Below are 25,724 nucleotides of genomic sequence, written 5' to 3'. Positions count from 1 at the left end.
CACATCACACATCCGCTATGGGGCCCGTGAGGCGGGGGGGCCCACCTGCCGCTAGTGGCGACTCCCCCCACCGCCGCCACATTGAACTATACCGGTGTCTGCATTAGTATAGAAGTTGAACCAAAGCAAATGCCGAAATTCTTAAGTGGATTCTATCACTGTGAACAAAAAAATCATACACCAATCAGATAGGAGAATGTATGCATATAAGATATGATTAATCAGAAGCTGTAAAGTGCATTTCTACAAGGACAGCTCCATGGTCTACTTCCATATTTTCACTTGCAGTACGATTAGAATATCACAATACTCCGAGCTCCTGCCCCACTGCTAAGCAGTTCAAATGCTTCATTGATTTTTTGCAGGGCTAGCTTCTTGCTTACTAAATGTTCCAGATTGTTCCTTTTGTTCATATAATCTGTAACCAGTTTTGGGATATCAGAACCCTTGTAGCCTCCAAATATAGATCCTTTCAAGGTACGCCCTGTGACAAGCAAACCTGGATGCAAACAAAGTGTGTCCTTGGGAGATGCCACACCCAACACAACAGCAACACCATTTCCACAGTAAGTACACTGGAGAGCAGTCAGCATGGTTTCAGTGCGTCCTGCACATTCAATGGCAAAATCCACTCCTCCGTTAGTTAGCTCCGTAATGACCTCATGGATGGGTTTATCATAATCCTTTGGGTTTAGGCACTCAGTGGCTCCCAGTTGTAGGGCTTTTGGATACTTATCCTTATGTGAACCTACGCCAATGATTCGTGTAGCGCTTGCATCCTTGCATCCTACAATTGCTGAACAACCAACTACTCCCAAGCCAAAAACAGCACAACTAGAGCGCTTGGTCACCTTAGCAGTGTTGACAGCTGCACCATATCCAGTAGCAAATCCACAGCCTATAAGACAAACTTCAACAAGGGCACGGGCATCTGGGTCGCCCTCCAAGGGCTGTGGGGTACTCGGTACCGGGCCAGTGTAAGTGGGATAAGTCACAGCAGCTGTGACCCGGTCCGTGGCCCTGGGCGCCCAAATCAATGGTGGTTTGTAATATAGTTTATGTGATAGTTTGTGACGCCACCTGTGGTGTTTGGCAAGCAAGATGGTAAGCCAACGCTGCGTGCAGATCCTCTGGGGCTGATGGTGTGTTGCAGCATAGATGGTGTAGCTCCCCACAGGTGAAGCTGTAACCCCAGGACAGTGTATAGGCGTAGGCGGTGTGAGGAATGTTGGTAGCCAGATGTAGCGGTGCTGACGGTGTTGGCGCACAAATGAATGGAAGACACCAGGGCTTGCAGTTCCAAAGCTTTACTCACAGTTCATGGTACACACTGGTGCCTGACTCCGGGGTAGAGACTCAATCAACCTCCCGGGCTAGTCAGGATTATCCTCTCCAACACTCTGCCAACATGTACCTTTCCTGAACGACTCCTCTATTGCGCCTTTTAGTGTGAAGAGCTCGAGCACCGTGGTACTCTGAAGTTCCTCCTGTCAGATGTTCCTAACAACTCTACTCGTATGGCAGACAGCTGTAGCCTCTCTTGGGGACTCCCTTCTCCGGAGTCCTGGCTCTCTATTCAGTTGCTGTTGTGCCCCAAGTCTTAGATGGGAGTAGTGCATTTACAGCCAACTACTCCACCGGTGTCTGCTGCAGAACCATAAGTGTCCATACAACCTCGGGGACCGGTCCCTGGCCTTGCGCTGAGAACCTATAGGCAGGGTTCCTCTTCCAACCCACAACTCCTCTCTGTTCTCCTACTCCTTCGTTCCGCACTGTTTCTTCTCTCTCTTATGGAAGCTTAGGTTGCAGTTCTACGTCTTTCTCCTTCTGTTCCTTTTCCGTGCCAGATGGCTCAGGTCACTGAGGCAGCTGCAGCACTCCTTCCTCCATCCCTTCTTCCAGGGATCCCCACTCCTCCCGAGTGGCTCCCTTCCTTCCTTTCTGACCCTCTGTCAGACTGAACCTCCAGACTGATCTGTAATTCTAAACCTTCCCAACCTTTTATATATCTCAACTCCACCCACCTCCCAGCACATCTCGTGTTACGAAGCAAGGACCCACGAAAGGTGCGCTGCTACCCTCTAAGCATGGAGCCGCAATGTGGTCCTGCTGAACTATCCTGTGTGTGGGGTGCAGGTGTTGGAGTGTGGAAAGGAGTTCCCTACTTACCTAGGTGGTGGGGCACTACACCTTAGGAGAAGGTGCAGTACCTCTGTGGCGACTGAGCCTCAGGGGCGCCACACATCCACTTTGGCAACGCAAATGTCAGACACCACTGTGTATTCAGTAAATGTACTTGTGCATGCGTAATGATTAGTGTTGAGCTATACCACCCGATACTGAAAAATATCGTATCGGAATGGATCGGCCGATCTAAAAAAAAGTATCGGGTATCGCAGATTCCGATCCCGGAAGTCCCATTCAAGTGAATGGAACAGAAATATCGGAATTAAAAAAAACCCTTTCTTTCCCTGTAGGTTAATTCTACATGAAGAAAAACAACTAATAATAATGTAGAATGTATTGTGGGAGGTGTAGGAGACATTAAAGCCATAGAGGTTTAGCCCAATCAAATGGAATAGCAGGATTTTTTTTTTTTTTTAAAGACGTTCGTAGTTACAAAGATATTGACTTTGTTAAAGTCTTTAATTTTTTGTCAGATATGTATGTTTCACTACTTCCATGCTCTTTACCTTCTTTTTTACTTCTCCCACACTTTCTCCTTCATGATCCTCAGCAGCAGCATCTTTTTCATCAACTTCTTCTTCTTTTTCTTCTTTTTTTTCTTCTTTTTCTTTTTTTTTTTTACATTCTTCATATTCTTCTTATTCAACTATTACTCTTCTTCATATTCTACTTCTTCATCTTCTTCCTATTCTTCTTCATCATATTCTTATTTGTGTCAGGCATTCCTGTAGTTGTTATCTATAAAAGTTTGAAGATTACACCTTCCGTTCAGCCTGTCACAAAAGATTTACAACAGGATTTGTCCGCGTTCAGTTTGTCCTGCAGCAGCAGGCCTTTTCCAGGGGCACCACGAGGAGGAACGGACACACCCCTGTTGTGAGTTCATTTTTCCCTTCACCGTCGCTGTCTGATGAACTCCCTCTTCTGGTGAAGGAAGGTAGTGAGGCTGATTACCAAACACCTGATCTGGTAGATGATGACTGGGTAACAGGAAATTCTGACTGGATATAAGGCAGCCGACGCCCTTCTGAGTCGCTGGTGATTTCTCTGATGGATTCTTGGAGACCAGTCTAATTCCTGCTTCCCAAAGATAAATTTTTGCTCTGCTATTGAACTTATTAGTTTTGTTTTGTTTACCTTGTTTTTTGGAGTTCAGCCATCCCCGGTCGGGGGTGTGCTGAGTTCCATTTTTGTCTCTTGGCTCTGTCTTCAGAATTTACCTGAGTGCTGATATAGCGACTTCAGGGCCTGTTTTTCCTATCAGACGGTTGGGACATTTTTTGGTAGGGTTTTTTACGGATTGCAGACAGCAGCTTTTCTATCCTGTCCTTTTTAGTTAGCTTGGGCCCCATCGTTTGCTCAACCTATCTTTCTATCTGTGTTAGTGTTTTCATCTTGCTTCACCGTCATTATTTGTTGGGGCTGCCTATTGCTTTGGGGTCTGCTCTGGGGCAGTTTAGATTTCCCCTTTCTTTCTTTAGGCCTATTTAGTTCTCTGGCTGTGATCGAGGGGTCTAGGGCATCGTAGGAACCCCCCACGGTTACTGTTAGTTGTTGTGGATAGGATCAGGGGTCTGCAATCTGATAGCTACCAACCTCTCCGGTTTTTCTGGACTTAGCTTGTATTTTTGTTTTTTCCTCCTTCGGTGACTCATTCATAACAGAATTACCAGCCATACCGCAGATCCTAGGGTACTCAATAGCAGGAAAGAATTGTAAAAAAAAAAAAGAGAGTTTGTCAGAATGTTTTTTTTTTTTTTTTGTGTATATTTCTTCCTCTATGTCTCTGAGGCCGTAGGGGGAATTTTTTTTTTCTTTCTCAATGGAGATGAAGCAATTGTCTGATCGTGTGGAGCAGCTCACTGCTGAAGTGCGGGGAATTTCCGCCTATCTTGCTCATTCACATGCTGCTGAACCAAAGAACCCTACTCCTGATGTGTTTTTGGGGATCGGTCTAAATTTTTGAATTTTAAGAATAATTGTAAATTATTTTTTGCCTTGAAGCCTAAATCGTCGGGGAGCTCCGCGCAGCAGGTTAAAATTGTCATCTCTTTGCTGCGCGGCGATCCCCAGGATTTCTTTGAAACCTGATGATCCTATTCTTACTAATGTGGACGCATTTTTTCAAGCCTTGGGGTTGTTGTATGATGAACCTAATGCTATTGATCAGGCTGAAAAGGCCCTGCTGGCATTGAGCCAGGGTCGGGATTCTGCAGAGTTGTACTGTCAAAAATTCCAAAAGTGGGCGGTCCTTACTACCTGGAATGATGGTGCCTTGGCAGCTCTCTTTCGGAAGCGTTTGTCAGAAACCGTAAAAGATACTATGGTGGTCTCTTGGCTCTGTCTTCAGAATTTACCTGAGTGCTGATATAGCGACTTCAGGGCCTGTTTTTCCTATCAGACGGTTGGGACATTTTTTGGTAGGGTTTTTGGTAGGGTTTTTTACGGATTGCAGACAGCAGCTTTTCTATCCTGTCCTTTTTAGTTAGCTTAGGCCCCATCGTTTGCTCAACCTATCTTTCTATCTGTGTTAGTGTTTTCATCTTGCTTCACCGTCATTATTTGTTGGGGGCTGCCTATTGCTTTGGGGTCTGCTCTGGGGCAGTTTAGATTTCACCTTTCTTTCTTTAGGCCTATTTTGTTCTCCGGCTGTGATCGAAGGGGTCTAGGGCATTGTAGGAACCCCCCACGGCTACTGTTAGTTGTTGTGGATAGGATCAGGGGTCTGCAATCCGATAGCTACCAACCTCTCCAGTTTTTCTGGACTTAGCTTGTATTTTTGTTTTTTCCTCCTTCGGTGACTCTTTCATAACACACCCCCATACACTGCTTAGTCTTCGTCTGCTAATAAATTTGATAATATCCTTTGCTCAGATTTTTAGTCTTATGCTTAATGTTCTTCTGCTTTTGTTTTTTATGCTTCTTGGTCTTCTGTCTCTTGTTGTTCTGCATCTTGGTGGTTGTCTTCCTGTTCTTTGTCCTCTTGGTCATCTTCTTCAGGGTCATCTTTTAGGTATTCTTCTGTGTGGTCTTCAGGGTATTTGTCTTCAGGGTCATTTTCATGGAGATCCAGAGTGAGAATCAAAAACCATTTCCACAAGCTTGAACTTGGAAAAGTAGCAGAAGTTACAAGAAGGCTGAGGAACTGTCGAGAACCAGCTGACGGTACTGGAACCCGGAGTGGCAGCAGAATGAACAAGAGCCAATGGCGCAACCGTGGACCAGCTGACTGTGCTGGAACACAGTTACTAAGCAGGAGGTACCTGTGCTCCAAAGCACTACCAAGGACCAGCAGACGTTGCTGGAACTCGGATACCAAGAAGGAGGCACCTAGGCCAAAGGCACTGCCGAAAACCAGCTGACGGTGCTGGAACCCGGATGGGTAGCAGAAGCTACAATACTCAATGGAACTACCGAGAACCAGCTGACGTTGCTGGAACCCGGATGGGTAGCAGAAGGTACCCATGATTAACAAAGTTTTGCATCCGCGAGCAGGCCGCAGTTACCGAAACCCACAGTCCTACAGGGGGTGCTTAGTCTTCTTCTGCTAATAAATTTGATAATATCCTTTGCTCAGATTTTTAGTCTTATGCTTAATGTTCTTCTGCTTTTGTTTTTTATGCTTCTTGGTCTTCTGTCTCTTGTTGTTCTGCATCTTGGTGGTTGTCTTCCAGTTCTTTGTCCTCTTGGTCATCTTCTTCAGAGTCATCTTTTAGGTATTCTTCTGTGTGGTCTTCAGGGTATTCGTCTTCAGGGTCATTTTCATGGAGATCCAGAGTGAGAATCAAAAACCATTTCCACAAGCTTGAACTTGGAAAAGTAGCAGAAGTTACAAGAAGGCTGAGGAACTGTCGAGAACCAGCTGACGGTACTGGAACCCGGATTGGCAGCAGAATGAACAAGAGCCAATGGCACAACCGTGGACCAGCTGACTGTGCTGGAACACAGTTACTAAGCAGGAGGTACCTGTGCTCCAAAGCACTACCAAGGACCAGCAGACGTTGCTGGAACTCGGATACCAAGAAGGAGGCACCTAGGCCAAAGGCACTGCCGAAAACCAGCTGACGGTGCTGGAACCCGGATGGGTAGCAGAAGGAACAAGAGCCAATGGGACAACCGTGGAACAGCTGACGGTGCTGGAACACCGTTACTAAGCAGGAGGTACCTGTGCTCCAAAGCACTACCAAGGACCAGCAGACGTTGCTGGAACTCGGATACCGACAAGGAGGCACCTAGGCCAAAGGCTCTGCCGGGAACCAGCTGACGTTGCTGGAACCCGGATGGGTAGCAGAAGGTACCCATGATTAATAAAGTTTTGCATCCGCGAGCAGGCCGCAGTTACCGAAACCCACAGTCCTACAGGGGGTGCTTGTCCTATTGGCACTATGGAACCAGCCTTTTTTACCAGAACCCGCAGCCCAAATAGGAAGCACCGAAACTGCAGGCACCATAGACTCGGCTAACCCTACCGCAACACGACAGGACAACGTATCGGTGGCAAAGTGACGTTGACACTACCCGGAAACAGCAGGCGTGCTGTAACAAGGCTGGGCAGGAGGGAGTACCCGTGCCAAAGACACTGCCGAGAACCAGCTGACGGTGCTGGAACCCGGATGGGTAGCAGAAGCTACAATACTCAATGGAACTACCAAAAACCAGCTGACGGTGCTGGAACCAGGAGGGGCAGCAGAAGGAACAAGAGCCAATGGCCCAACCGTGGACCAGCTGACGGTGCTGGAACACGGTTTCTAAGCAGGAGTTACATGTGCTAAAAAGCACTACCAAGAACCAGCAGACGTTGCTGGAACTCGGATACCGACAAGGAGGCAACAATGCCAAAGGCTCTGCCGGGAACCAGCAGGCGGTGCTGAAACCCGGATGGGTAGCAGAAGGTACCCATGATCAACAAAGTTGCAAGGCCGCGAGCAGGACGCAGTTTCCGAAACCCACAGTCCAACAGGGGGTGTTTGTCCTATTGGCACTACAGAACCAGCCTTTATTACCAGAACCCGCAGCCCACATAGAAAGCACCAAAACTGCAGGCACCATAGACTTGACAAACCCGACCGCAACACGACAGGACAACGTATCGGTGGCAAAGTTACATTGACACTACCCGGAAACAGCAGGCATGCTGGAACCAGGCTGGGCAGGAGGGAGTACCCGTGCCAAAGACACTGCCGAGAACCAGCTGACGGTGCTGGAACCCGGATGGGTAGCAGAAGCTACAAGAGTCAATGGAACTACCGAGAACCAACTGACGGTGCTGGAACCCAGAGGGGCAGCAGAAGGAACAAGAGCCAATGGCACAACCGTGGACCAACTGACGGTGCTGGGACACGGTTTCTAAGCAGGAGTTACCTGTGCTGAAAAGCACTACCAAGAACCAGCAGACATTGCTGGAACTCGGATACCGACAAGGAGGCAACAATGCCAAAGGCTCTGCCGGGAACCAGCAGACGGTGCTGGAACCCGGATGGGTAGCAGAAGGTACCCATGATCAACAAAGTTGCAAGGCCGCGAGCAGGACGCAGTTTCCGAAACCCACAGTCCAACAGGGGGTGCTTGTCCTATTGGCACTACAGAACCAGCCTTTATTACCAGAACCCGCAGCCCACATAGAAAGCACCAAAACTGCAGGCACCATAGACTCGGCAAACCCGACCGCAACACGACAGGACAACATATCGGTGGCAAAGTTACATTGACACTACCCGGAAACAGGCGTGCTGGAACCAGGCTGGGCAGGAGGGAGTACCCGTGCCAAAGACACTGCCGAGAACCAGCTGACGGTGCTGGAACCCGGATGGGTAGCAGAAGCTACAAGAGTCAATGGAACTACCGAGAACCAGCTGACGGTGCTGGAACCCAGAGGGGCAGCAGAAGGAACAAGAGCCAATGGCACAACCGTGGACCAGCTGACGGTGCTGGAACACGGTTTCTAAGCAGGAGGTACCTGTGCTAAAAAGCACTACCAAGGACCAGCAGACGTTGCTGGAACTCCGATACCAAGAAGGAGGCACATAGGCCAAAGGCTCTGCCGGGAACCAGCTGACGGTGCTGGAACCAGGCTGAGCAGGAGGGAGTACCCGTGCCAAAGACACTTCTGAGCTGCAACTGGCGATGTTGGAGCCCAGGGGTCAATCATGCAGCAGGCTGAGGCCTACTTCGAGCTAGTTTTATATTGGTTGTACACAACTACTGATTTTAACCGGGCTCCACTTGGGCCTCTGGTTCTACTGTCTCTAGTATTTCCCCTGGCCTACAACCCCGCCAGTCGCCGCTCTGAAGTGGCGTGTGCACAATCCACACTTGTTCCTGTGTGACTGGGGCTCAGTCACGTCAGTTGATCCACTGATGTGTGTCCGGCAAGGTCTCCTGCTCTGTCCACATTCCGACTACTAGTAATGGGAATGGGGACAGAGCGGCAGACATTGCCGGACACACATCAGTGAATCAACTGACGTGCCTGAGCCACAGTAACACAGGAACAAGTGTGGATTGTGCACACGCCACTTCAGAGCAGCGACTGGCGGGGTTGGAGGCCAGGGGAAATACTAGAGACAGTAGAGCCAGAGGCCTAAGTGGAGCACGGTGGAAAATCAGTAGTAGTGTGATTTTGGAGGCAGCAGGAGACTTTGCCATCCACATAGCAGGGGAACAGCAGGCGTTACTGAACCCCACAGACACAGGAGCGAGTGTTTGAATCTGTGCGGACAGCACTTCCAAGCTACAACTGGCTGTGTTGTAGCCCAGGATCAATGCTCCGAGCAGGCTGAGGCCTACTTGGAGCGAGGAGAAAATGCGTTGCAGTGTGAGTTTGGAGGCAGCAGGAGACATTGCCATTCACACAGCAGGGGAACAGCTGGCATTACTGAACCCCACTAACACAGGAGCTAGTGTGTTTTGCTCTGTGAAGACGGCACTTCTGAACACCAACTGGCGTTGTAGAAGCACAGGATGAGGCATGGAGCAGGCTGAGGTCTGATGTTGTTGGCATGTGGATGGAGCAGGAGACTTTGCCGTCTACACAGCAGGGGAACAGCTGGCATTACTGAACCCCACTAACACAGGAGCTAGTGTGTTTTGCTCTGTGAAGACGGCACTTCTGAACACCAACTGGCGTTGTTGGAGCACAGGATGAGGCATGGAGCAGGCTGAGGTCTGATGTTGTTGGCATGTGGATGGAGCAGGAGACTTTGCCGTCTACACAGCAGGGGAACAGCTGGCATTACTGAACCCCACTAACACAGGAGCTAGTGTGTTTTGCTCTGTGAAAATGGCACTTCTGAACACCAACTGGCGTTGTTGGAGCACAGGATGAGGCATGGAGCAGGCTGAGGTCTGATGTTGTTGGCATGTGGATGGAGCAGGAGACTTTGCTGTCTACACAGCAGGGGAACAGCTGGCATTACTGAATCCCACTAACACAGGAGCTAGTGTGTTTTGTTCTGTGAAGACGGCACTTCTGAACACCAACTGGCGTTGTTGGAGCCCAGGATGAAGCATGGAGCAGGCTGAGGCCAACTTGCAGCCTGTTTTATAGAGGTTGTAGACTACTACTGATTGTAACCGTGCTCCACTTAGGCCTCAGGCTCCACTGTCTCTAGTATTTCCCCTGGCCTCCAACCCCACCAGTGACAGCTCTGAAGTGGCGTCAGCACAATCCACACTTGTTCCTATGTTACTTGGGCTCAGTCCTGTCAGTTGATCCCCTGATGTGTGTCCGGCAAGGTCTCCTGCTCTGTCCTCATTCATACTACTAGTAATGGGAATGTGGACAGACCAGGAGACTTTGCCGGACACACATCAGGGGATCAACTGACGTGACTGAGCCCCAGTAACTCAGGAAGAAGTGTGGATTGTGCAGACGCCACTTCAGAGCAGCAACTGGCGGGGTTGGAGGCCAGGGGAAATACTAGAGACAGTGGAGCCAGAGGCCTAAGTGAAGCACGATTAAAAATCAGTAGTAGTTTGAATGTGGATGGAGCAGGAGACTTTGCAGTCCACACAGCAGGGGAGCAGCTGGCATTACTGAACCCCAATAACACAGGAGCTAGTGTTTTTCTCTGTGCAGACGACACATCTGAGCGACAACTGGCTGTGTTGAAGCCCAGGGATTATAGTTCAGGTGGTAGAAACATGAACACAACAGGAGACCTGGATACAGTTGCCAACCAATTATTTAGTCGGGAAGAGGACTGGCAAATTCTGGGGAGATCCAGGCCTTGTTCATTTTCAGAAAAGTAAGCCGGTCAACGTTATCGGAAGAAAGTCGCGTGCGACGGTCTGTTAGTACACCACCTGCGGCATTAAAGACGCGTTCCGATAATACACTGGCAGCAGGGCAAGCCAGCACCTCCAATGCATACTGGCTAAGCTCTGGCCATGTATCCAGCTTAGAGACCCAAAACTTGAAGGGGGAAGAGCCATCTGGGAGTACACTCACAGGGCAAGACATGTAGTCTGTCACCATCTGATGGAAACGTTGCCTCCTGCTGACTGGAGCCGTCAGTGATGGTGTAGACAATTGTGGCGGACACACAAAACTTTGCCACATTTGGGCCATAGTGGTCTTGCCTTGTGCTGAGGCTCTGCCTCTGCTCCCTCTTTGTGCCGAGTTTCCTCCACTGGCTCGACGCACAGAGGTGCTTTGTAAAGCACTAGCACCACTGCTGTCGGGTGGAATGGAAAACATGATGGACTGCACCAGTGTGTCTTGGTACTCCCACAGTTTATACTCCCGGTTCAACGTTGGTGTGAGGGTTTGCAAGTTGTCCCGGTAGCGAGGATCTAGGAGGGTGTACACCCAATAATCAGCCGTATAGAGAATGTGGGCGATGCGACGGTCGTTTCTCAGGCACTGCAGCATGAAGTCAACCATGTGCTGAAGACTCCCAACTGCCAAAGAACCGCTGTCCCCTGCTTGAGGCGTGATCTCTGCCTGCTCTGCATCTCCCCACCCTCGCTGTACATACTGATTAGAGCTTTGTGTACCTCCCTCCTCTGGAGAGATGTCTTCCTCCTCCATCGACTCCTCCTCATCCGCCTCACAAAGTGTCCCCTGCCTAGGCCTTTGTGAGGAAGCACGTGGCGCAGACTGTCCAGTAGCAGATGGCATTTGGGACTCCTCATCCTCCACCTCTTCCAAAACCTCATCCCTTAGTGCTTGCAGTGTTTTTTGAAGCAGACAGATAAGGGGGACAGTCATGCTGACTAGTGCATCATCTGCACTCGCCATCCGCGTGGAATCATCGAAGGCACGCAAAACGAGGCAGATGTCCTTCATAGAGGCCCAGTCAGTGGTGCTGAAGTGTGACCGGCGCACAGTGCGACTTGTTTGCGCCTGATGCAGCTGGTACTCCATGACTGCTGCCTGCTGCTCACACAACCGCTCCAACATATGTAACGTAGAATTCCACCTGGTGGGTAAGTCACATATGATGCGATGTTCCGGAAGGCGTAATCGGCGCTGCAGAGCAGCAAGGCGCGACCTTGCCGTGCTGGAACGCTGCAAGTGAGCGCACTCTATGCGGACCTTGTGCAGCAATGCATCAAGATCCGGATAGTCGCTCAGAAAGCTCTGCACGACCAAGTTGAGCACATGTGCCAGACATGGGATGTGAGTGAGGTTGCAAAGGCCAAGAGCTGCCACCAGATTTCGGCCATTGTCACACACTACCAAGCCCGGCTGGAGATTCGCTGGCAGAAACCACACGTCGCTCTCCTGCTTGATGGCATTCCAGAGCTCCTGCGCTGTGTGGCTTCGATTCCCCAAAGAAATTAATTTCAGTACGGCCTGTTGACGTTTGGCCACGGCTGTGCTCATATCGGTCATAACAGGCTCCTGCTGCGCTGTTTCAGAGGAACTTGAATAGGAGGAGGAGTCAATGTGTACAGACTGGATTCCTGCAATCCGTGGAGTTGGCAGAACACGTACAGTGCCACTCTCCAGATCTGTACCCGGCTCAGCAACATTGACCCAATGGGCAGTGAGGGAAAGGTATCGTGTCCCTGTCCATGGTTACTGGTCCACGCATCGGTGGTCAGGTGGACCTTGCTACTGACGGCGTTTAGTAGCGCATGTTTTATGTTTGCCTCCACATGTTTCTGCAGGGCAGGGACGGCTCGCCTGCTGAAATAAAAGCGGCTGGGCACGGTGTATTGTGGGACCGCCAATGCCATGAAGTCCCGGAAGGTGTCAGTCTCCACCAGCCTGAATGACAGCATTTCAAGTGCCAGTAGTTTGGCAATGCCAGCATTCAGAGCCTGTGCTCGGGGATGGTTTGCCGAGTATGGTCACCTTTCTCCCATGCCTGTGCTACCGATGGCTGTCGAGTGGCCTGGGAGTGTGAGGATGACTTGGAATGTGGTGCTGTGGGTGGAATGTCACAGGGTCTCCGGACAACAGTGCCAGAGGTTCTTCCTTGGCGATCCTGTGAGGAAGCCGAACCAGCTGTGTGTGAGCTGGAGGAAGAGGCCCCAACACGAGCTGAAGAGGTGGTAGGTGGTGCTGTACGTTGGCCTACGTCTTCAGTGTGTCTGTGTAACTCCACCTCGTGCTTGGTCCGCACATGTTTCCACATATTAGTGGTATTGAGGTTGCTGACATTTTTCCCTCTTTTGACTCTCTGATGACACAGCTTGCATTTGACAAAGCAAATGTCATCTGCAACTGTGTCAAAAAAGGACCACGCACTGCAAGTCTTGGGAGCACCCGTTTTGCCTTTACCGCAGCAGTGGGGTACGGTGAGGTCCTACAAAGCTGCGCATAAAGGACTGTTGCCTGCTAAAACTGGGGGATGCTGACTCACTGGTGCCAACAGCAGGCACAGACTCCCCACGTCCTCTCCCTGCAGAATCCCCACGTCCTCTCCCTGCTGAAACTCCATGCCCACGTGCCTTACTCCCTGCCTTCTTCATCTTGCTAGACTGAGAAAGATAGGCAGAAAAGTACAAAGGGGGGCCTTAGTGTGCTTATTCCTGAACAGCTGGTTACAGGTATAAGAAACACTAATTTTATGAAGTGTGTGTATCGACTACACTTTAATGGGAGCTAATGTGGCCTACACAACTTTCAACTGTAGTGTTTGGTGAACTTTGCTGTTTTTTTTTGGGGGAAAAAAAAATAAAATGATGTGATCAAAGATTTGAAAGTGAGAGTATCACCAACTTTCTGGAGCTATTACAATGCAGGCAGGTAACCTACAATGCAAAAGATGAGGCTCCAAAAAATTTGGGTAATACTAATCTGGCTGCAGCTGAAGGGCACAAGCCAGAAAAAAGGCTCCTCTACTCCTATATAGTGTTTGCAACCAAACAATGTAGATGGATATGGATGGATGCACACTAATAGGAGAAGAAAAAATGAGCTGCAATTAAAGAAAAATATGTGCAAGGCAGTGACGCACGCTGAGCAGCCTACAACCAGACGTAGCTGCCGGACACACTACTCAGCGTGAGCTGCACTCACACACAGTCAGAGACCTCTCAGACAGCCGTGAACAGTGCAGCTAAGTGGGCACTAGCACTGACAGGCTGCAGAAAGGCTCCGCTGTGTACTCCTAGAGTGTTTGCAACCACCATATATGGATACGGATGGATGCACACTAATAGGAGAAAAAATGAGCTGCAATAAAAGAAAAATGTGTGAGGCAGTGACACGCTGAGCAGCCTACAACCAGACGTAGCTGCAGGACACACTACTCAGCGTGAGCTGCACTCACACACAGTCAGAGACCTCTCAGACAGCCGTGAATAGTGCAGCTAAGTGGGCACTAGCACTGAAAGGCTGCAGAAAGGCTCCGCTGTCTACTACTAGTGTTTGCAACCAACGTATATTGATACGGATGGAAGCACACTAGATAGAATTTTTTAAAAATAAGCAGCTCAAAAAGAAAAATATGTATGAGGCAGCAGTGAGGCACGCTGGGCGGCCTACAACCAGACGTGGCTGCAGGACCCACTCCACAGCGTGAGCTGCACTCACACAGCCCTTGCAGACAGCTGTGAACACTGCTGCTAGGGAAAAGAAAGCTACAGTGGTGGTTTATGTAGCCTGGGTAAAGCACAATATTGTTTTGAGAATCGCTATTTCTAACTGTCCCTCACAGTCTTCAACAGCAGCCTGTCCCTAACTGAATTCACAGCCGAGTGACCAGAAATGGCAGCGGCTTTTATAGTGCATCATGACATCATTTCAGCAGCCAATCACAGCCATGCCAATAGTTTACATGCCTAACAGGATGTGCCCACACTTCTGAGGATTCCCATTGGCTGAATCAAAGCGAGCGGGCTGATAGCATTATGGGAACTTCCCATTCCGTTATCCGATACGAAAAAAGTATCGGAAGTCAGTATCGGAATTCCGATACAGCTAATATCGGCCGATACCCGATACTTGCGGTATCGGAAAGCTCAACACTAGTAATGATAAATCGCTTTCCCTTTACAGGTAAATCTGCTTGTACCGTCATCCATCAGTCCTGATTGAGCTCCAAATGCAAACTCTAATTTTTTGCAGATGTTACTGTGTGGGCCATCGCAAGCTCTGCACGATTTCTTTTGACTTCATGAGCAAACAAGCAACACCATTTCCACAGTAAGTACACTGGAGAGCAGTCAGCATGGTTTCAGTGCGTCCTGCACATTCAACGGCAAAATCCACTCCTCCATTAGTTAGCTCAGTAATGACCTCATGAATGGGTTTATCGTAAACCTTTGGGTTTAGGCACTCAGTGGCTCCCAGTTGTAAGGCTTTTGGATACTTATCCTTATGTGAACCTACTCCAATGATTCGTGTAGCGCTTGCATCCTTGCATCCTACAATTGATGAAAAACCAACTCCTCCCAAGCCAAAAACAGCACAACTAGAGCGCTTGGTCACCTTAGCAGTGTTGACAGCTGCACCATATCCAGTAGAAAATCCACAGCCTATAAGACAAACTTCAACAAGGGCACGGGCATCCACATTGGCAACGTAAATGTCAGACACCACAGTGTATTCAGTGAATGTACTTGTGCATGCGTAATGATAAATCGCTTTGCCTTTACAGGTAAATCTGCTTGCACCATCATCCATCAGTCCTGATTGAGCTCCAAATGCAAACTCTAATTTTTTGCAGATGTTACTGTGTTGGCCATCGCAAGCTCTGCACGATTTATTCTGACTTCATGAGCCTTTGGAGGAGCTACTTCAATATCTTCAATGCTGAGGGGCTTGCATGGTTCCCAGGCAATAGCGGCCTTGCATTTAATAGCCTTTCCTGCGGTGCTCATGGTGGTTCCGGTTCAAAGCAATGATGGAGGAGAGAGCGTCAGCTGATGCCTCCTCTCCCATCATTCCCCTCTGCCTCTGACACTGCGGGTGTGTGATGACGTCATCGCGCACTCACTGTGTGCCAGGCAGTGCAGCCGTTGAGACAGGAGCCCCCTGAGGAAGCGACGAAATATCAAGCGAAACGTGCGTTGGGGAACGTGGTCACAGCACGGGCAGTCATTATGGGTAATTAACCTCTTCATTCTTTACTTAGTCATGTAGCGGTCTTTGCATACGTAATGTATACATAAATATATTTATTGTTGATACTGTGGTAATTGCAGGTACGCAGGATGCAGTGACGAGTCGCGAGACAATTTGGTGCTTTCTATAATAACTTTTATAAGACTAGAGGGAACTTTCCTCAGTCACGGCTTGATCACCAAAAGCGGTAATGGAGCGCCGACACCAGGGCCTAGCGGGGTACTCGGTATCGGACCCGTTGATCTCAATGGGAGTGTCACGGAAGCTGTGACCCGGTCCGTGGCCCTGGGGCTCCATGGCAAAAAAGGGGGTGAATGAACAATGAAATAAAGTTTATGAATAGTTTGTGACGCCACCTGTGGTGTTCGGCAAGTGAGGTGTTAGACCGACGCTGCATGCAGATCCTCTGGGACTGGTGGTGGGTTGCAGCCAAGATGGTGAAGCTCCCCACAGGTGGAGCCGTAGTCCCAGGGCAGTGTAGATGTAGCAATGGAGGAGAGGCACAGGCGGTGTAGAGGCCGTTGCCCAGATGTAGCTTTGCAGGGTGTAGTGATGCGGGAATAAGTGGAGGACACCAGGGCATGTAGTTCCAAAGCTTTACTCACAGTCTGCAGTTCACACAGATGCCTGCCTCCGTGCTGTGTCCTCCGGGTCCTGGGCTCAGTCAACCTCTAGGCAAGATAGGATGCTCCCTTCGAACACTCCGCCAACATGTACCTTTCTGAATGTCTCCTCTATAGCGCCTTTTACTGAAGTACTTCTAGTACTGAGTTACACTAGAGTGCCTCCTGACAGATGTTCCCAAGAACTCTACTTGTACAGCAGACAGCTGTAGCCTGCTTCGGGGACGCCTTACTCCTGAGTCCCAGCTCACTATCCAAGTTGCTGTTGTGCCCCCAAGTCTTAGATGGGAGTAGCTCACTACTCCACCGGTGTCTGCTGCAGAGCCTTCAGTATCCATACAACCTCGGGGACCGGGCCCCGGCCTTGCGTTTAGAACTTCTAGGCAGGGTTCTCCTCTAACCAACGTCCTCTCTGTTCCATTTTTCTCCTTCATTCTGTACTAATCCCTCTCTCTCATAGAAGGTCAGGTTTCAGTCCAATGTCTTTCTCCTTCTTTCCTTTCCTGTGCCAGCTGGCTCAGATCACTGAGGCAGCTGCAGCACTCCTTCCTCCATCCCTCTTCCAGGAATCCTCACAACTCTCCGAGTGACTCTCTCTCTCTCTCGCTGACTGACTGACTAACTAACTCTTCCTGCTCTTTATGTAGTCTAAACTCCACCCGCCTCCCAGAACGTTTCGTGTTCCAAGCAGGGAACCACCAAAGGTGCTCTGCTACCCTCTAAGCAAGGAGCCGCAATGTGGCTTTGCTGAACTACCATGTTGTGTGGGATGCGAGTGTTGCAGCGTGGTCAGGAGTTCTCACCTTACCTGGATGGTGGGGCACCACACCTCAGGAGGAGGTGCAGTACCTCTGTGGCGACTGAAGCCTCAGGGGTGCCACAGTGACACGGGTTGCCCTCGCAGGGGCTCTAAAACAAGCAAACACAAACGGGTAGAACACGACTACTTCCGGCAATAGCCGGTCACTATAGGGCCGCGGTATGGCTGACTACGGGTCCGTAAATATATAGTCAACTTAGCCGTCCAGGCGTCCCTCGCCATTCGGGATGGTGGTCTTTCGGCGTAGTAGTCGCTGGGCCCAGTTGCTGAGGCGTTGGCGTAGTCTTCGCACGCTCCAGCGCTCTGATGACACTGGAGCCCCACAGGCCCTGGTTGAGTCCTTGGACGGATGGGCCGCAGTTCCCAGACTGGGGCAAGTGGCAGCGATGTAGGGTGGCGAATCACAGACCACCCGCGCAGCTAACGGCTGCGACGGGGAGTCCACGGCCAGCAGAGGCTCGGCCCCTGCTGCGAACCGGTGCGGGACAGTGGTGGCCGGCGGCGGCACTGTACTTGCCGCGAACACTGGTGAGAGCAGGGCGACTGCGGGTGGCGGGTAACAGGTCGCTGCCGCGGGGTGGAGCGAGATGGCAGCGGCCGCGGTAGGCTGCAGCCGCGGGCTGGAGCGGGGCAGCAAATCTCGGATGATCGCCCTGCCACCGTCCCTCTGGAGTCCTCAGTCGGCATCTTCCCTGGCGCTGGTAGGTCGCTCTATCTTGCAGTCGCTCCCACAGTCTCCTGCTGCCTCTGTCACAGTCTGCTGACTCATCGTCCCGGGGATTCCCCGCCTCCTTTATATTGTTCCCTCCCCCAGCCCATCTGTCTGTCACAACAGCCTGTCCACGAACTCTGTCCCCCGGGGACAGTTTCCCCCGGAACCCAGATGATGACTCCCTTGGTTCCGGTCCGGACACTCGACGGGGGCCATTCCTCCCACACTACCATGGTGATGTTTATGATTTAGGGGCACTTGTTCAGCATACCATTGCACTGCATGGTTGGCTATATGAGCCTCCTGATACTGAGTGAATCAGCTGCCTGATGTTTACATTAACTCTTTCTATTACTATTGGTTTGACATAGGTTATTTTTTGCTCTGTCCTGCTATTATGTTCTGCTCATAGTCTGTGGCCATCAGTCTTGTGGATCATGTGTATTCATACATACTAATTGACATATGATATATTTTATTGTACATGTTACTATTTATGTAATTGATTAACTTCTGTATTAATAAATACTTATTTTTCATTGTATATGGTAAACTCATTTTTTTCTCTGTATTTTCTGATATGTATCTGAGTTTATATACATGAAAATTTTCTTGACTTTGTGCTGGTACTTTTTATGTTTATGTAGGAGCCAGACGGGAGCAGCGCATGGCACGAGGAGAGGTGAAAATTGTGGAGTTTTTTAATATATCAGTGAGTTCTGGACTGTGGGGCCATTCTCGGGGGGGGGGGGGGATGTGGACTGTGTTATATATTATGTGGGCTGTGTTATATTCTATGTGGCTGTGTTATATATTATGTGGCTGTGTTATATACTATGTGGACTGTGTTATTTACTATGTGGGCTGTGTTATATATTATGTGGCCTGTGTTATATACTATGTGGCTGTGTTATATACTATGTGGCTATGTTATATTCTATGTGGGCTGTGTTATATTCTATGTGGCTGTGTTATATACTATGTGGCTGTGTTATATACTATTTGGCTGTGTTATATACTATGTGGACTGTGTTATTTACTATGTGGACTGTGTTATATATTATGTGGCCTGTGTTATATAGTATGTGGGCTGTGTTATATACTATGTGGCTGTGTTATATACCATGTGGCTGTGTTATATTCTATGTGGCTGTGTTATATACTTTGTGGCTGTGTTATATACTATGTGGCTGTGTTATATACTATGTGGGCTGTGTTATATACTATGTGGGCTGTGATATATACTATGTGGCTGTGTTATATACTATGTGGCTGTGTTATATACTATGTGGGAAGTGTTACATATTATGTGGACTGTGTTATATACTATGTGGGCTGTGTTATATACTATGTGGGCTGTGTTACATACTATGTGGACTGTGTTATATACTATGTGGACTGTGTTATATACTATGTGGGCTGTGTTATATACTATGTGGCCTGTGTTATATACTATGTGGGCTGTGTTATATACTATGTGGCCTGTGTTATATACTATGTGGGCTGTGTTATATACTATGTGGACTGTGTTATATACTATGTTGGCTGTGTTATATACTATGTGGCCTGTGTTATATACTATGTGGCCTGTGTTATATACTATGTGGCCTGTGTTATATACTATGTGGCTGTGTTATATACTATGTGGCTGTGTTTATATACTATGTGGGCTGTGTTTTATACTATGTGGCTGTGTTGTATACTATGTGGGCTGTGTTATATTCTATGTGGCCTGTGTTATATACTATGTGGCTGTATTATATACTATGTGGCTGTGTTATATACTATGTGGCTGTGTTTATATACTATGTGGGCTGTATTATATTCTATGTAGGCTGTATTATATTCTATGTGGGCTGTGTTATATACTATGTGGCTGTGTTATATACTATGTGGATTGTGCTATATACTATGTGGCTGTGTTATATACTATGTGGGCTGTGTTATATACTATGTGGCTGTGTTATATACTATGTGGGCTGTGTTATATATTATGTGGGCTGTATTATATTCTATGTGGGCTGTGTTATATTCTATGTGGCTGTGTTATATACTAAGTGGGCTGTGTTATATACTATGTGGACTGTGTTATATACTATGTGGACTGTGTTATATACTATGTGGTTGTGTTACATACTTTATAGGCTATGTTATATGTTATGTGGCCTGTGTTATATACTATGTGACTGTGTTATAAAGTATACTATGTTGCTGGGTTATATACTATGTGGCTGTGTTATATACTATGCGGACTGTGTTATATACTATGCGGACTGTGTTATATACTATGTGGCTGTGTTATATACTATGTGGACTGTGTTATATACTATGTGGTTGTGTTACATACTTTATAGGCTATGTTATATGTTATGTGGCCTGTGTTATATACTATGTGACTGTGTTATAAAGTATACTATGTTGCTGGGTTATATACTATGTGGCTGTGTTATATACTATGTGGACTGTGTTATATACTATGTGGCTGTGTTATATACTATGTGGGCTGTGTTATATACTATGTGGGCTGTGTTATATACTATGTGGACTGTGTTATATACTATGTGGCTGTGTTATATACTATGTGGACTGTGTTATATGGGATTTGGATGTTTCGCCCCCCGCAGTTCGCCCCCAGCAGTTCGCCCCCGCACATTTCGCCCCCAGCATTTTGCCCCCAGGGTGTTTCGACCCCGCACATTTCACCCCCGCACATTTCGCCCCATACCCAAGGAGCTGCAGCTGTGACAGGTAAGTATGTCAGTTTTTTTGTGTTCTAGGGTGATAATACTCCTTTAAGGCCAGCCAGATGAGACACTGGGTGAGCTGCTGAAAAGGCAGCCACAGGAATCCCCAGCAATTGGGGTCCTGTATATTTTACCCTCAGGTATGTTCAGCCCTAGATGTTTTGTTCCCTGCATGTTGACCCCAAAAGCTGAGGGTGAAACATCAGGGGTCAACATGCTAGGGGCGAAACATCAGATGGCGACCCATCCAGGGACAAAATGCTGTAGGTGAAACATCCGGGGGCGAAACATCCAGGGGCGAAACGCTGGGGGCGAAATGTGCGGTGGCGAAACATCCTGGAGGCCAAATGCTGGGGGCAAAATGTACCTGGGGCGAACTGCTGGAGGCAAATTGCTGGGGGCGAAGCTTCCTATAACCGCTCTTAATAGGGTGCATTTCCTGGAGTTGGACAATGCATTATTCTGCACATTGCTTCCTTCTAGAATTCCTGCCCATGATAAGGAGATTAAAGATTTTCTCTATTTCCTATTTTCAGTAACAAAACAAAGGTTCAGGAAGAAGATGAGCTGATAGAAATAATAAGTGATGACCCAGGTAAGTACAATAATGTGGGTCTATAAAAAAAAAGCAAATGAACTGCATATTTTTTTTTACTGCTTAAAGGGTAGGAGAACTTATTTTTTGGATAGAGGAAAAAACGATTGTACCGTGATGGAAAAAGCGGACACATTGACCAAAAATGGATGAAAATTTTCTCTTTGCATGCAAAAACAACCCCAAAACATCTGAATGAGGCCTAAAGGTACTGTCACACTTAGCGATGTACCAGCGATCCCGACCAGCGATATGACGCGGTCAGGATCGCTGGTGCATCGCTAAGTGGTCGCTAGTGAGCTGCCACACTGGCAGATCTCACCAGCGACATCGCTGGGGACGGGGGTCGCTACTTACCTGTCACACCAGGCGATCCTGCATCCTCCCGCCCGGCTCCACGCGTTGCTCGTCATCACAACAGGAAGCTGACGACGAGAAGCGGTCCTGAACGTTCTCGCGCGATCAGCGATAACCGGGGGGGAGCGGGTTGTAGGTAAGTATCACACACAGCGATATCGCTAGCAATATCGCTATAACGTCACAAGTTATAGCGATATTGCTAGCGATATCGCTTAGTGTGACAGTACCTTTACTAATTTTGCGTTGGCCTCCTCCATTACACCCAAAGAAATAATTACATTATCTTCTCCTGTTTTTCACAAACAGAGCGTCCCTTCAATATCAGAAAAGAGGAAATAGTGGACTGGGTAAGGTCAGTGGAAGGCTGAAAGAGACGAAGAAAGAATACAATCAAGATTTATAGACAACATTATTATTATTATTATTATACAATTTATAGTGCCATTTATCCATGGCGCTTTACATGTGAAAAGGGGCAAATATAGACAAGTACAATAAACATGAGCAGTACAAGACACACATAAGTACAAAAGGAGAGAGGACCCTGCCCGCAAGGGCTCACAGTCTACAGGGTTGGGTGAGGATACACTAGGAGAGGGTAGAGCTGGTTGTGCGGCGGATCAGTAGACTGTGGGTCACTGCAGGTTATAGGTTTGTCGGAAGAGCTGGGTCTTCAGGTTCTTTTTGAAGGTTTCCATGGTAGGCGAGAGTCTGATGTGTAGGGGGAGGGAATTCCAGAGAATCGGGGAAGCACAGGAGAAGTCTTGTATGCGGTTGTGGGAAGAAGAGATAAGAGGAGAGTAGAGAAGGAGATCTTGAGAGGATCGAAGGTTGCATGCTGGTAGGTACCGGGAGACCATGTCACAGATGTAAGGAGGAGACAGGCTGTGGGTGGCTTTGTATATCATAGTTAGGGTTTTGAACTGGAACCTCTGCACAATAGGAAGCCAATGAAGGGCTTGGCATAGGGGAGAGGCTGGGGAATAACGGGGAGACAGGTGGATTAGTCGTGCAGCAGAATGTAGGATGGATTGGAGTGGTGCCAGAGTGCTAGAGGGGAGGCCAGAGAGTAGGAGGTTGCAGTAGTCAAGGCCGGAGATGATAAGGGCATGCACTAGTGTTTTTGCGGTGTCATGGTCAAGGAATGCACGGATCCGGGAAATATTTTTGAGATTGCGACAGCAGGAGGTTAGGGTTTGGATAAGTGGCTTGAAAGCGAGGGCAGAGTCGAGGATCACCCCAAGGCACCGAGCATGCGGGACTGGGGAAAGTGAGCAACCATTGACATTGATGGATAAGTCTGGTGGAGGGGTAGAGTGAGATGGGGGAAAGATTATGAATTCTGTTTTGTCCATGTTCAGTTTTAGAAAGCGAGCAGAGAAGAAAGCTGAAATAGCGGACAGACATTGTGGGATTTTGGTCAGTAAGGAGGTGAGGTCAGGTCCAGATAGGTAGATCTGCGTGTCATCGGCATAGAGATGATACTGCAAACTGTGGACTTCTATGAGCTGTCCCAGGCCAAAGTTGTAGATGGAGAAGAGTAGGGGTCCTAGAACTGAGCCTTGAGGAACACTGACAGAGAATGGGAAAGGTGAGGAGGTGGTGTGGGAGAGGGAGACACAGAATGATCAGTCTGTTAGATATGATGAGATCCAGGATAGGGCCAAGCCTGTGATGCCCAGAGATGAGAGAATCTGGAGCAGGAGGGAATGGTCCACAGTGTCGAAGGCAGAAGACAGGTCCAGGAGAAGAAGGACTGAGTATTGTCGCTTGCTCTTGGCGGTTAGTAGGTCGTTGGTGACTTTAGTTATGGCAGTTTCAGTTGAGTGGTGCAGTCGGAAGCCTGATTGTAAGCGGTCAAAGAGGGAGCAGGAGGAGAGGTGGGAGGACAGTTCAAGATGGACAACATCAACAATATCATCATTACCACCAGTGAGATCATCACTACCATCATCATCATTACCACCAGTGAGCTCATCACTACCATCATCATCATTACCACCAGTGAACGGTTTTGTCAGCAGATCGTCAGTATTCTCACAAATAAATCTAAAGAGAATAGAACATCAGAAAGTTTCCTGAATGCAAAAAACTTTCTTAAAAATAAAAGCAGAAAATATGATAGTTTCACATTTATACCTGTACGTACTGTGACAAATGTTGTCTGTGTAATCATATTATAATATTTATTGCCCCCAATTTTTTTTAACTCTCAACTTTTTTTTTTATTTCAGTCTTTGACATATACCCTTCACTTTTCTACTGTTGGGATATGGGTATTTTTTCCTTAAAATTCATGTATTTGGGGCTAAAAATCATTTTTTCAACTAGGTTTTATTAATGAACTTTACACCAAATGAGATGTCCCTTTTCAGAGATTCCTTGACGAGGTGGGTTGGGTTGATCTTTGAGGGATGCGTCCGCCATGCAGGGTCGGTTTTAGACAAAGTGGGGCCCTTGGCAAAAGCTTAAAGTGGGTCTGCAAATGCTCACATATCGCTCCATCACTCAGAAACATTTCTGTTGTATTTACTTGCGCTGAGTTCAGGCCGCTAAACGAGCCCGATCGACAATATTGAAGTCATTCAACGCTTGTTTCCTGGAATTTTTAGGGTATCTGCACACGTTCAGTAATTGGCAGCGATTTGTATGCAGCGCATGTCCGCTACGTCCATAGTGTTGCCAGCTATTGAATGCAGGTGATTCTGAATGTGTCCATTGAACTGTGCGGAATTAAACCTTCAAATACATTGTACGGGTGAGATTTATCTTACGGAGGCTTGTGTCTCTGCAAGATAAATAGACATGCTGCGAACTGGAGAGACACGCCACATGTCCATCTCTGGGTGATCCGTGGGCATCGGTACACGCACAGTAGGCATGGGATTTCTTGAAATCCCATCCGCTATGCTGTAACATCTGGATGCTGCACAGGTACGCAGCATCCAACCCACATCATTTACTGACCGTATGCACCTACCCTTACTCTGGCTGAGGGAGAATGATTGGTGCAGATAGTCCTTGATACTGTATAATGCAGGTCCCATATAGTACATATAGTAAAATGCGCTCCCATGGTCCTTGATAGAGTATACTGCAACCCCCCTCAGAGTATAAAGCAGCCCCTCAGAGTATAATGCGGCCCCCCACAAACACACACACATAGTGCAGCCCTCACACACAGTATAATGCAGAACCCACACCCACAGTATTATGCAGCCCCTTCAGAGAATAATGCAGCTCCCTCAGAGTATAATGCAGCCCTTTCAGATTATAATACAGCCCCCCCACACACACAGTATAATGTAGACCCCCAGAGTATAAAGCAGCCCCCTCAGAGTATAATGCAGCCCCACACACACAGTATAATTCATCCCCCCACAAACACACACAAAGTATAGTGCAGCCCCCACACACAGTATAATGCAGCCCCCCACACAGTATAATGCAGCCCCCACACACAGTTTAATGCAGCCCCCACACATACAAAGTATAGTGCAGTCCCCCAAACACACAGTATAGTGCAGTCCCCCCACACACACAGAATAGTGCAGACACACAAAAAAACAGTATAGTGCATTCTCCCCACACACAGTATAATGCAGACAACACAGTATAGTGCAGTCCCCCACACACAGTATAGTACAGCAGACAAACACACACCAAAGTATAGTGCAGTCCCCCCATACACATTATAGTGCAGCAGACATACACAACACAGTATAGTGCAGCCCCCTACACACAGTATAGTGCAGACAACACAGTATAGTGCAGTCAACCCCACACACAGTATTGTACAGCAGATATACACACTCCAAAGTATAGTGCAGTCCCTCCATACACACTATAGTGCAGCAGACATACACAACACAGTATAGTGGAGGCCCCCCCACACACAGTATAGTGCAGACAACACACTATAGTGCAGTCCCCCCACACACAGTATAGTACAGCAGACACACACACACACCAAAGTATAGTGCAGTCCCCCCATACACACTATAGTTCAGCAGACATACACAACACAGTATAGTGCAGTCCCCCCATACACACTATAGTTCAGCAGACATACACAACACAGTATAGTGCAGTCCCCCCATACACAGAATAGTACAGCAGACACACACACACAGTACTTACCTGCTGCTCTCGCTTCTGCAT

General features: G+C 48.2%; 1 protein-coding gene across 1 annotated transcript; it reads right to left on the bottom strand.

The window, feature by feature from the left end:
* Positions 1-293: 293 nt before the first annotated feature.
* On the bottom strand, positions 294-25,724 carry LOC141088188 (NADP-dependent alcohol dehydrogenase-like). The gene is made up of 6 exons (XM_073574111.1): positions 25,704-25,724; positions 21,842-21,927; positions 14,622-14,755; positions 2,250-2,314; positions 2,166-2,169; positions 294-931 (listed from the first exon to the last, which is right to left on the bottom strand). The coding sequence occupies exons 1-6, from the start codon at positions 25,722-25,724 to the stop codon at positions 294-296; spliced, it is 948 nt and encodes a 315-aa protein (XP_073430212.1).

This window comes from Dendrobates tinctorius, unplaced genomic scaffold (assembly GCF_039654945.1).
Source record: "Dendrobates tinctorius isolate UK_male_01 unplaced genomic scaffold, ASM3965494v1 ptg000038l, whole genome shotgun sequence".
Classification (NCBI taxonomy): Eukaryota; Metazoa; Chordata; class Amphibia; order Anura; family Dendrobatidae; genus Dendrobates; species Dendrobates tinctorius.
The sequence above is the reverse complement of the archived record's forward strand: the minus strand, read 5'-3'. Positions and strand labels throughout refer to the sequence as shown.